The sequence below is a fragment of the Ceratina calcarata genome, unplaced genomic scaffold (genome assembly GCF_001652005.2).
Source record: "Ceratina calcarata isolate Rehan_Ccalc_2016 unplaced genomic scaffold, ASM165200v1 scaffold72.2, whole genome shotgun sequence".
NCBI classification, from domain to species: Eukaryota; Metazoa; Arthropoda; class Insecta; order Hymenoptera; family Apidae; genus Ceratina; species Ceratina calcarata.
This window is the reverse complement of record NW_017178472.1, coordinates 709,272-722,691: the sequence shown is the minus strand read 5'-3', so window position 1 is coordinate 722,691 and position 13,420 is coordinate 709,272. Positions and strand designations below refer to the sequence as shown.

The 13,420-nt window shown below is 42.3% G+C and overlaps 1 protein-coding gene across 1 annotated transcript in view; it reads left to right on the top strand.

The window, feature by feature from the left end:
- Window positions 1-13,420, top strand: part of LOC108630386 (tyrosine-protein kinase-like otk) — a 46,923-nt gene that overhangs the window by 28,741 nt on the left and 4,762 nt on the right. The window contains exons 3-6 of the mRNA XM_018033683.2: window positions 10,065-10,188; window positions 11,445-11,878; window positions 12,039-12,335; window positions 12,680-13,246. Of these exons, the coding sequence (XP_017889172.1) occupies window positions 10,065-10,188; window positions 11,445-11,878; window positions 12,039-12,335; window positions 12,680-13,246 (1,422 nt within the window). The remainder of the gene's footprint in view (window positions 1-10,064; window positions 10,189-11,444; window positions 11,879-12,038; window positions 12,336-12,679; window positions 13,247-13,420) is intronic.

The following is a 13,420-nucleotide window of genomic DNA, read 5'->3' as shown; positions in this document are numbered from 1 at the left end:
TATTATTCCTTAGAGAAATTGATATATAGTAGTTGTGTAAATGATGCTCCATTTCAAACTTCTTTATGTCCTTTTCCAATTTCTTAATACTGTAAGTTCTTGTTTCTCGCTTCATGGCTATTTCTTTTCCTGAGCAGCGCGCACATCATCCAGGCGATACGGTCGACAGCGGTGGTGTTTCTTTCCTCCGGTTTTGCTCCGTTTGCATAGTTTAGATATTAGATCTTCGCCTCTTCGGGGTGCGTGCACACATATTCGATAACGCTACCGGCGCTTATCTGCGCTCAGCCAAGCCGTCGTGTTATGCAGTCTCGCATCCATGAAAGAGGAACTCCTAGTTGCTGGTGTATGTTGTTGAAAAACACAAGTAATTAAGACAGTAGCCATGGATTTGTTTAGTTATAAAGCAATAATGTTTGGCCTTCTCTTGCCAGTGATTAACCGTATCGCTCTTCGAAGAAACGCATCACGAGCGCGCACTTCTTTCATTTGAAATAGATCGTGAAACGTATCAGCTTTCATACAGGTTACCTATTTACAGATCGTTCAGTGTGTATGACAATGCTTCTCCGGTTGCCCGAGCACCATTTTTGCTGCCGTGCTTTTTCATCTGATCCATTACTCTTCGAACGGAACGAGCGTTTTACTCGAGAACAACGTGATTCTTCTTTCTATAAAATTCTTTCAATTTGATATTTTTCTCTATGGGTTATTGTTTCCTTTCACATGTTCTGCCATGAATACGCAACATTGTTCAACATTTGAAAAACTTATGAAAATCATAATTCAATTTGCGCCGAATCTACAATACTATTTATAATTCATTCTGGACTAAACTTTGTTTTAAGGGACACATTTTTTATTTTGTTTTGTATAATCTGATTGTACTTGACGAAAAATAGGGAATGTGAAGTCCTGGTTTACAGGATTTACCCGTACAGAAGTTATGCATTGTTAAAGTTTAAGAATTTTGAATGTTATTATTATGGGTAACTCGATGTATCCAAGTTTGTATCTTGTAACTCGATGTATCTCTTTTGTATATGATATCACTTTAACCCCCACTAACATGCATAGGAAATAGCTGTTTAGAATATTGAATTTTATAACATCAAACAAAAATCAAAATCGATGATAGCGTATTTTATCGAAACTAAAGTTAAAGTAAAGTAAGCAATATAGTATTTTCTACAACTATCAATCTTTAACCGTGCATGACTTCTATACCAATCAATTCCGGCAACCACAACTTGATACTTTCTCCTGTCTCCTCGGTTACAATTAAATTATGCGAAAAAAAAATAAAAAGACAATTTCACTCTGAGTTCGTGGACTGTTTTCAGAATGGTTAGAAACTTGCAGGAGTTGCTTCTTCCTGACTAATGGAATATAATTGATTGGACATGATTAATAATTAGTATACACTTATAATAATATCAAACTTTATTATTGCTGTACGAATTAAAAAAATTTTATAGAGATCTTTGAAGAAAGTAATCCTATGCCAATGAAAGAGATACTCGACCTCCAGTGCACGTGTAATACATCTTCCTATTCCTACCCTGTGAAAGCTCGGGTTTCGTGTACAAGTAACGACGACAAATTCTTCTTCTGTGGTTTATCCGGAGAACTCGGTTACCGTGAGAGTCCGTGGTTGTCCGAAATTCGTTAACCGCAGCCGCCACCGCAAAATTCCTACCGTACAAAGTGACGAACGAAGTTGTACGTTATATTGTATACGAGGACTTAAAAGGCTTAAAGACTCGTTACTACTAGCGATGGGTTTAGGAGTGCTTCGAACCCATACTCTAAAGTTTGCTTATTCGACAAATGTTTACCAGATACATCTACTAGTCACTTTTCGGCCGAGTTGCGACTTCGATTACTTTTTTTAACTACAAATGTTAATACATTCGAAGAAAACGTGAAGTCTTAACTCATCTTCCTTGAAGGCATAACAGCACAATTTGAACAGGTTAACAGAACAGCTATGTCATTTCCGGAACCTTACCAGTCCGAAAAATGACTTACATGTTAGCGGTGAGTCCTTTTTAAAAGCGATTGCACCTGTCGAATTCAATACGTAGGGAATGTGTAGCCTAGTTCTTAAGAGTTGTCAACATTTGGGACTTTATGTCTGACAAATAGATACAATGATGTGGAATAGATTCATTATAAGTAGAAGTATCGATAGCCGACGATTTCCGGTAGAAGCGCGAAGAGTTCTGAGAGTCACAGCATCCGTGACTCGAGCGATACTTTATTGCATATCAAAGGGGTCCGTGTTGTGGCCGATGGTTTGAAGTCATGATTAACACGTGTATTGTAATAAAAGTGTTCTGAGGGTTTGGCCACGAAGTGGAGAACGAGGTAAAATCTTTCGGGAAGAGGACTGTGAAAAACAGCATAGCACTTACCCCATACACTCCAAAGAGCACGGGTTAGTTTCTAACATACATCTATGAATTTTACCCCGTCATTTGTTAATTAGTTCATTTATTGTGACTCATTTACAAATTTATCCGCGCTTCATCTAAGAATTGAAAGAGTAATTTTTACGACTATCATTTATCAGTTATAGCCATTGTTAGATGTAGTTATAGTCGTAGTCCTTTCGGCGGTTCATGGGGGTTCCCGCGAAGTGTCTGGAAACGAGTATAGACCGTGTCGTCGGTGTCTCCGGTCGACACTCCTGTCGACGAATTAGCTCGCCTACCCTTTCATCTCTTTCCTCTCTCTGTCTATGTGTCACCGTCCTCTGTACTCCTCGTGTCTGTTCATTCCTCTTCTTTTTTCTTTATTTTCCTCTCGCGAGGCTAACGTCCCTCGGAGCGAGAAGAACCGTGGCACCGGCTAGGTTTCTCGACACGACGTAATCCACTAATAATTCAACAGAAGCCTAGGCTGGCAATACGCGCCGCGTCCGGCTCGCGCTTCGACGTCCCCTTTCTTTCAGAACGGAAGGTTTCCAGAGAAAACCGCGGTTTGTTTGCACGCCTAGGATAAACAGCGGCTCTCGTGGAAAGGCAGATTCGTGGTGGAGGCCGCGTCACGTGGAAAACCGGGAACACGGGTTCCCTTCGCCCGAACCTCATGTGCTTTTATTTTACTCTGTTCTCTTTCTCCCACCCCAGCCCCACTCCTCTTTTTCACCTCGTTCTGCACCCTTTCCTCTCCCGGTTGCATCGTCACCCCTTTCGGCGGCATTCTTTCATGTCCTTTTCGGTTTACAATGTACGTAAACGATCTCCAAGGGGTGGCGTTCTTTGTCTCTTCGAGGGATATTAGATTTGAAACGGTACGCTTTTAGCTACTCGGGCGATGCCCCTTTTTTCGCGGGAATCGTTCTCGATTCAACGATGAAAATTATACCGTTCTTTTTTTCATGCTGCAATAATTTCTTTCTACCACGTTGTTTCGTCTTTCTTCTCGTGGAAAATTTTAATTTGAGTGGCCAGTAACGAGAAATCAGCGAACGGTACAGGTAGCAGGATGGTAGCCAGCTGGAAATCGTAGAAAATAGCATTTCATGTAGAACAATCATTTCTATAGGCTACACAGTCTTTGTATAAGATTGAATTAATGTATACGAGTTAATTGATGTTTCATAAAGAATGTTGAAGCCATTTATTAAACAACCAGGAGATATCGATGTTTGATACAAATATTTAGTAGCTTACCGCGAGAAAAGAAATCTACGTGCAACCCATTGTATGATCCTTCGGTTAAAGGGCTCACTCTCACTGCGGTGCCGCTGCCATGCGGCATTTGCCGTGTACCTACCTAAACGGGGTCCTACAGGAAACAACAGCGAGGAATTCCCTTTGAAAGGCACGTTTCGAGACTGACGTTTCACCTCATGCCTCGAGGATACTTCTTTTGCTGCTGCGGCAAGATAAAAAGTGTCGGAGACACAAGTGCTTTTGAGAGAATTAAATGTCGCTAAATTGCTCTTGTGCAATTTACGACCATTTTTCTGTCCTTCCCGATGCCATTAGCGACTCGTAAATTATCTTGATAGATCTCTACTTATTCGAAACCATTTCGCAGTTTTCGTTCTTCGTTGTGTGTTTTTATAAATACATGTATAATATAGTCGATAGCTATATATGTGTATGTATCACCTATTTCATTCCAAAGAAAGAAATGATGATTCGACGTAAAACTACCGAATCGGTCAAAAAACTGCATAATCCGAACGAGCTGTTACAACACATAAATCAAGTGATTTTTACAATGTACACTTACACAAACATTACGTTGTGTGGTGAATGTGATATTTCCAAATCAAGTAACAACACGAATAATATGTACGTTCACATAATTACTTAATAATATAAAATATCTAATATCCTATATATATAACTGTTTTAATTTGTTCAAAAGATCATAATTAAATTTTTTTTAACTATGATAATATATATTAAATTAAGATTGTAATCGAAGATATCTTTTTTTTCTGATCGCGAATAAAAGTACTCTAGAACACGAAAATGCGTTTTATATCGACGTACGAAGTTTTATTAGACTATCAAAGGACTTGACGTTCCACGTATAACAGCGAAACCATTATCCCGATCGTTTGCAATCACGAATGGCGTGGTTCAATATCGGGCTTTGGCGTCGATCGTTTTACGAATTTTCCTCCCTGTTTCCCCAGGTTGAAGAAAAGCCACTTCCCCCGTTTGTTTCCACGACTGTTTTTCAATCGCCTCCGGGCCTCGCTCTCGTTCCGTACCCTCCAACTCGTAAACTATTGTCTCACAGCGTCGATACGTTCGCTTTTTCCAATGAAAACAACAGGGAACGTTCCACCTCCGTTGCCAAACGAGACCAAGGGAATTCCTTTGAAGGAAACCTTTATTCCTCGCATTCGAAATCCCCTAAAAACGTTGGTCGTTCGAACAATAAGAATCGATGAGAGAAATTTTATATTGCGGTGAACGTACGTCGCGTATATCGGAGTGTAGTTACATGTATGTATGTGTATACAAAGAAATCGTGTAATAGCTTTGAATATTGAAGTGGCTCGTCTGAAGCGATCACTTTTGTCGGTTGCTCTCTCGACTTCTCTCTGCTCTCTCGACTTTCCTCGTCCGCTTTGACGCGAGCCTGCCTGCCTGCCTACCCTTTCTGCGCCGGCTTGCTTAGCTCACGCTTTACAAGACGGAAATCGAGCGTGCAAACGGGTTTCGTCCGATTCCCTGTCGAACGCTCCATTAAAGAGCGGAACGTCGATCAACCTTACCGTTCTTTACCGAAGCGAAATCAAAGCGCGAAAATTGCCCCTCTGTGCTAATCGGATCTTTAATCGACTCCGATAACTTATGCGGTAAACAGTTTACACAGCTTCATTATTCACAAACGTGCGCTTTTTCCCTGGCACTATTTACTTAACCAAGTTACTTTTCACGTTGTTCAGTATACAATTGATTAAACGTAGTTCTCTCTCTAACATAAATCAGTAAGTCGTGTCTTACGGCTCATTGAAATAAAATAACAATAATTCATCTAAAGTAATGAGCCCGTCTTATGCTTTATATAAGCAAAACTTTAGCGAAAATTAATGAGCGAATGAAATATAGAACGTAAAGATTTTAGGTCTGATGCATTCATTTGAAAAAGAGTGTGGCATGAGATACAGATTAAATTATACGTGTAAAATAGTCGATTTAAAAGTATAGGAGGAAAGCATTGTGAGGAAGAATTATTGATTAACGTGCCGCTTTTTCACTAATTCGTCCTCGTCTGACCACAAGTCGAGCTGTGCTACTGCACCCCGTCTGGGTGGTCCCGTGTCATAACGCGTATTCCCCCGGAAGATTACACGCATCTGTCGACGCGTTCTCGATCCGTTCCCGATCTCCCCCTACGGAAAAAGGAATATCGCGTTACATCGCGACCAGTGCCAGACAGTCGGCTTGTTAGCAAGTGAGCGTCCCATGCTTTTTCCTATCCCGACCCCGGATTATGTTCTCACTTTAATTTTTAATTACTTTCGTCGTACGATGTTCGTAGACTGAAGCACGAATGTGAATTCTACAAAATGTTCCGTGTAACTCGTAATTCACTCATTATTGTTACGAGAAAAGTTATAGAAAATTTCACATTTGGAACTAATTTCAAGCTTTAATTATGCCACCATTCATTCGTATCATTTTACTTGACTCTTGATTGAAATGGATTCAGGTATATTAATTATTATTTTTCGAGTAATTAGAAATTTGCTTAGTGTAAAGCCTTTCATTATGTTTCTTTTGCGATTTATCGCGAAGAGACGTGCGATTGGACGGAAGAGGTGGAGATTTCAGGGTCGAGGTTCGAGCCAAGGTTGCCAACGAGGCCGGAAGGTCGGGTACTCTCTCGGGCTATGGCTGACACGATAGTCAGCTACGCACACGCGTCTTCCACGGTGTTTACACGAAAGTTAATCTCGACTTGCGTGGTTAGCGCGGATGCTGAGCAGAGGAGAGAGGCGAGGAAGACGGGGGCAGTTGGTTGGACGCTGCCGCCGCGGCGTACACGATGATAATAATAAACGTTCTTCTCTTCCTTTCTTTCCGCTATCACCCTCTATCATCCCTCTTCCTCTGTTTTGCTATGCCGCGCCACCGGTGCGCCCCGATCCCGCTTTCCTTTTCTTCGTCTTTTCTTCTCTTACTCTCACTTAACGCGCGCACGCTGCCGGCGGTCCCTTTGATCTCTCGCTTCGTTTGTGCATTTAAACACGGCTTTCCGAGTAGCGGAGAGAGAGCCTCGAGGAGAGGACGCGGGGGAAAACTTCGTGTGATAGGGAGAGAGAAAGAGGAATATACTGTTCAAACGAGAGAGGAGGAGCGAGAAACGAGTCGAGTGGCCGAGCAAAATCTCGTCGAGACCTCAGAGACGCAAAAATGAGTTTCGCGATTACAAACGAGCCCTCCTTGTGCGCCCCTCTTCGCGTCTTCTTCTTCCATCAGCCATTTTCTCAACTCCCTCTCTCTCACTCGTTTACTTTTCCTCTGTCTTCGCGGTCATCCCTTCACGATTTTTCCTTTCGAGCTTTGTCCCTCTTTATTGTCGTCATTGTGCGGCCGACGACGGCCGACAGCCCTCGAATATCCGCTTTCCTCCTCGAGGATAAGTCCTCGAGATTAATGCTCCTTAATGGACTCAATGCCAAAGAAGAGCGCGCGGGCATTTTAACGTGGCCCTTTAAACCGCTCGCGGAACCCAAAGCTTCGTTGCGAAAAAAGATGAGGAAACAAGTTGCGCATCAAGGGGAAATCAGATTCCTCTCCGATATCAAAACCTTGCCTACTTCCTTTGATATTAACGTGTATCATATTAAATCATGCGGATTCTGTCAGATAAATTAATCACCTCACACCTTAGGCTGAGTATGTGCTCAAACAACTCATGCGATTTATATTTTTTCCATTTAACACGTCTCAGCATGAATGATGTAAATTCGTCTAAGTAAAGAGATTGGAAAACGGAGCGCGTTCACGGGAAAAGGATTAATTCGCAAAGTAATCAGCTCCGGGGGTCTCGAAACGCGTGTCGTCGCGCGTTTTCCGACGTGAAACTGTAGAAAAGCTCTCCGGGCCTCTCGACGCGTCTCGTCACACGGCTTCGACGCGATAAAAAAAAAAACCTGTCGTCGACGACGAGCGAGCAAGCGAACAGTGTACTGTGGTAGGCATCATCCTGGGTAAAAGTAAAAGGATTGGACAGACTGCGCGGACTCAGTCGGCTGTTAATAATACCGCCTGCCACCTCAGGGATCGCGAGTGAACAGTCGTGTACGTTTCACGGCTAACCAGGCATCCACGCGGGGCAAATTCCTGTTCCTACCACTTTTCTTCAGTAGGCTTCGTGAATCAAGAATTCGATACCCTCTTCGGAATCCCATGATGTGGTGAATCAAAGAGATTGCGAAAACGTTAAGAAGTCGATTTGTTAATGACTTCCCCGCCTATGCTTTACTTCTCATACGAAGCAGGATTTTGCATGCGATAATACAAAAATTGAATAATAGAACGTGTGATGTATACTATTTAATTTAGTTATTTACTTAAAGCATCATTTTAAATATGTCAAATTATCGTGATGTTTTAAATATTTTAAACATCGTACCAATCGACGTCTATCCGACTTTTTAAAGAGATCAGAAGGTTAAGAGTCAATCGATGTCCGGGTATTGAAACCGGAAACTAGGAATTGGACTTCCCGGCCGCAAAACCCGCGAAGAGCAATCGATCGAAGGAGGGTAGCGAGTTAAATTAACGAAGGAAGCCTTATCATGTTGACAGTCTCCGGTAAACTGCCCGCAAGTTAGCCCAGATATCTCGAATTTCCTTTCACGTGTACTTATAGGGTTCAACTCGTCATTGCTTCCCTTCCTTAAATATACTATACGTACTCACGGCAAACATTTACCCTTTGGTTTACTATACGTATTTAAGTGACTGCTTAGCAGATCGAAAAAATCTAAATCTTTGTATACCAATGGATTCAGATGCCATAAAAAAGATATATAATAATTACTGTTGTAATTATGTAATGTATGTAAATTGGTTTTCCTGTCTACAATACAAATGGAGTGACGATTATGTACATACATCAACTTTAGTTTACTCTAGCCGCGTTCATCGAGAATACTTCTGAATATAGTTCATACGATCACGCGCGTTACATAAATTGCGCGTTTCAACAAGAGCGTGGCCGAGAATACGAAAATAAGCTGGTTCGATTCGACGTATAGTCTGTAGTCATTGCCCGTGGGATCCTTTATCGACGAGGAAAGCGCGATTACTGGACCGGGCGGAATTCCAAAACGGGGAAAGAGCAGCATGGGACAATGGAAGAGAAAGCAATTCCGACCGTGAGATGAGAAGACGAAGGCGAAGAGGACGATATAAGGGAAGGATGAAGAAGGAACGAGGAGAGGGTGGACGCTCGCGTTCTCCCTGGGAATGTCAGGTCGATTCCGTTCTCGTTCCTTTTTGCACCGAAGCGACGCGATCGTGTAACCTACCGTGGAACCGGCCACTCGAAACCCGTCGATTTAATCGAATCAAATAAAACATTCCGTTCGAAGCCATCTGTCCCTCTTCCACTCCTGTTTCTGTTCTCGTCCGTTCGTTTGTTCCCGATTGTTTTTCTCCTTTGCTCTCGCTATTCTTTTTGTCCGTACCTGTCTTGTATCCGCGACAGGACTCGTCCAGAGTCCAGACGACGACGTCAGCTCGGGAGGACTACTCGTTTCCGAAGGAAAAAGGAAGCGTAGAAGAAACGAGAAGAGGGGCTCCCTCCATCGACTTTCGGCGGTGTCCTCCGCTTTGCGCGGAACAAACGCTTCAGGGCGCTCCTTTTTTTTTCTTAATTTACCCAGACTTCGTTGAAAGACGTCGGCAAATAACTTCGCTCACGTTTTAAGAATTCATGAGCCCACCGTCGATAAGAGGGAGAGGCTAGCCTAGCTGCTTTCCTCGCTGCGATGTTTTTTCCCTTCTCCTTGAGAAGGAAAGGGCTCACTTACTCGATTCGCCCTTTTTCTCTTTTTCAGCGCCGCACGCTTTTTGTACCAACGTAGACGACCTTGCTCTTGAAAATGATTGTCGATCCGAAAACCAGTTGCAGTCCTCCTACAAGTGAATTAATATTATGCTTCTTGGTATCAGATTAAGTTTACTATTCATTATCGCTATTACAAATGTAGATGTGTAACAGGAGAAATTCTACGATAATCTAAATATAGTAAATACTTCGATACATATAATTATTTTGATAGAAACGTGGACGATACATAACAGCTGGGAAGTTTTAACAATATCAAATTTTTGGTAGGATTTAAGCGATAAAGCAGAGAAGGAATGTGTTGTCCTTTTTTGACGTATCCTATTTCGACGTATTAACGCTGATACGAACTTGAACCGGTATCCACCGTTTCGAGAAGTTATTTACCAATATCGAATAAAATTTGCACGCTTATGCAAAGGGGAACGCGAGACGGCGCGGCGGCCGTTAAATTATTCGCAAGAACCGGTGGGCTGATCGATTTGCGGGAATTTCTGTTTCAGGGATCAGCGAGGCGAGCGTGCAACTCCAGCAGCCGAAGCTACCATCCGCGATCCGCGTGGGCGGCGAGGTCGAGCTTCGATGTCATGTCGATGGTTCCGGGGACATGAAATACGAGTGGTTCAAGTTCGTTTCAATTATTTATTACGGCTATTTATTATTATATCAAGACTAAATAAATACTTCAATAGCATCAGTTAAAAACGCATGCAAATCGAGGTATTGCATGTATATTCATCTTCGTTATTTTGTTCATTTTCATAGATTACACACAATTTACATGATTTCTGGACATTTAGTTTTTGTATAATTAGGTAGAATCCGCAATAAAGTTATATCATGCGATTCATAATTAGAGAAGTTTATGGAGCTCATCATACGTATATACATATATACAAGTATCAGTGAATTAACCGGATTAAAGTACATACAGATAGATTAAATATACATTCGAAGCTATAACTTCTTGGGTTTCAATAATTCCGGAGTTAATTAGTAACTCCGATCGCAGCCCTTCTCGCTTGAAACTAAACTTCATGCTACACGTCGCGTAACTGACACCCGTCGTTTACGCAACTACCCCCTGAATTATCAAGCGACATTTTCCTACACCCCTTCCTCCCCGGTCTGAGCTTTTCACCTCGCCCTCGCGAGTTTATAACCCCTCGTCTGCGTCGCGACGCGCTTATCGATGGAAAATCCATCGCTCTAGATGAGACACTCCGCAGAAAATAACGGATTTGTTTTTTTTTTTTAATTCAGCAAGTTAGAACGTGGTAGTTTTAAAGGAAGCAGGTATATTAAGAAGTACAATAAAGAACACAATGAATTGATTTTAATTTCTTTTAATCGTCTCTCTTATGCTGCCAGACTCAAACTTGTACATATTACAATTACATGCTATTGCTTTACAATTTTACCATTATTATAGTCAATCATGAATAAAATGATGAATAACAGAAATTGATAATAATTAAATGTTGAATTGCTTCTGACCGAAGACGGAGAACTAGAAAATGTCATAACTGTTATTAAATATATCGGTTCTAACTTATATGGATTTTTCCTACATGACAATTAAGAATTTCAGTTCAAACAGTCTTAGAAAACTGATTACATACTAGATATCGAGAAGTATAATACTAGAAATACAAAACTGAAAAATAACAATTATAGAACAATACAATATTGGTTCCAAAGTACCGAAACCAAAACCGATATAAACCAAGACCGATATATTTAATTAATAGTTATGGCGCGTTTTCGATTCTTGATAACTGTTTCAAGAATGGGACTGGGAACCGACATCATGACTGTTTTCAATCCCTGATGAATCATATTTTTTAAAAATATGATCTAGAACGTGGATAAATTGTTTATAGAAATCGGGAGTCGATAGTGAAGAGCGAACGGATCGACATAAAGAAGAAGAAGTTGCACATTCACCGTGCCGTTGCCGAGGACAGTGGAATGTATAGTTGTTTGGCGAAGAACGTGGCTGGTTCGTCCCCGAAAATGGAAAGCTACCCGTTGATTGTCTCGGGTAACGATACCGCCGCGATAAAGGTCGTACCCAGGAATTTGATCGTGAAGCGCGGTGAGGCGGCCGTTTTCCACTGCGTATTCGAGGACGCCGATTCCGTTCAATGGTTCTTTAAGGATATAGGACCGCTGGAGACGGACGAGGAGAGGACTGTGCTCGAGAACAGCACTCTGGTCATACGCTCCGCCGAACAGAGGGACCAAGGATACTATTCCTGCCACGGGGATCGGGGAGAGAGCACAATCAGCTATACGGTTGATCTTCAAATTGCCTGTAAGTCATGTTTTTCTTAACGACTTTACACTGTTTATGAGAAATTTCTATGTTAAAAGTTTTAGTGTTCTTGTAATTTCGCGTCGACTGATATAACAGAAATATAAGTTGTATCTATATACACTTGAAGAAGGCTTCAAATATTAATTATTTACTGTAGATTTAATGAATCTCTCTGCGGCATCATTCGAGCCCCTATTACCGAACCAAGTGGCAGTGGTTGGCGAAGATCAGGAGCTGCAAGTCAGCTGTTTGGAACCCTCGGGTCTTCCACCACCGAAAGTCTACTGGAGGGATCCCAAGGGACACATTATCAGCGACTCCGGCCCTGTGCGCGTCCAGGATAATACGCTTATCGTCGCAAAGGCTCGAATGGGCGAGGACGACGGCAATTATACCTGTGTCGCTGAGAATATGGCTGGGGAGACCGATATAACCGCGCAAGTGGTTATTTCCAGTAAGTACATACAAGTTAACGACGCTATTATTCGAGCGAACTGACGCTATAGTTTCAGTAGTCGTTAGTTTCTCCGTCTATAATTCATTATGGATGATAATCCCAGAGCAGAAACTGTGCGTTAAGACATAAAAGTGGCTAAAATTATGCTGTTTATTTTATACTGCGCTCTTACCAGAAAATAATTTCTTCTACATTTTTTTTACTACAAAATTTTTTGTCGAAATTGTTCTTATAAACCTTGAAGTCTACACAGTGATTTATCGATGGTGCTTATGGCTAGTATCATTTCATATGAGACCGGTTTACACTTTCACGCGGTTCATTTTTCACCTTCTTTTCAGCACCGCCGACGCTGATAAGTTCGCCGGAGAGTCTGAGCGTGATGGAGGGCGATTCCGTGACGCTTACGTGCGCGTATTCGGGCATGGAACCGCCCGTGACCCATGTACGCTGGTTAAAAGACGGGGAACCGTTGAAAGAGACCGGCGGGCCGACGAGACACCGGATAACCGATCACCACGGCAACGTGACCCTGCACTTGAAGAGCTCCGACCTGTCCGACAAGGGCAGCTACACTTGCGAAATATCGACGCAAGGGTTCCCGTCAATATTTTCGGAACGGGCCACGCTCACGGTTGAGGAAAAGCTCAAGTTCTCGCCGCAGCCTGTGGACAAGCGGCTGGAGCTCGGCTCGACGGCGAAAGTACCGTGCAAGTCTCAGGGTGCCACTAATCCGACGGTGAAGTGGATCAAGGAAGGGGCGGGTGAGGAATTCCCGAAGCACGTGCAAGATATCAATGGTACGCTACACTTCAATGGTGTGCTCGAAGAAGACAAGGGCCGGTACACGTGCATAGCCAGCAACGCCCAGGGATCGATCAATCACACGATCAACATCGACGTAGTCAGTAAGTATCAACCAGAGTAGACACCGGCTTAATAAAAGAACAGTCAGTATACGGACATCATATTACAGAATAAGCTGTTCTAAGTCTCTTATTTTAACTAATTTGTTATTTCTTCACATTAAACAACTTTCATGCCGCTTTTATTTTCGAACATACAGAAGTTGATACATATTA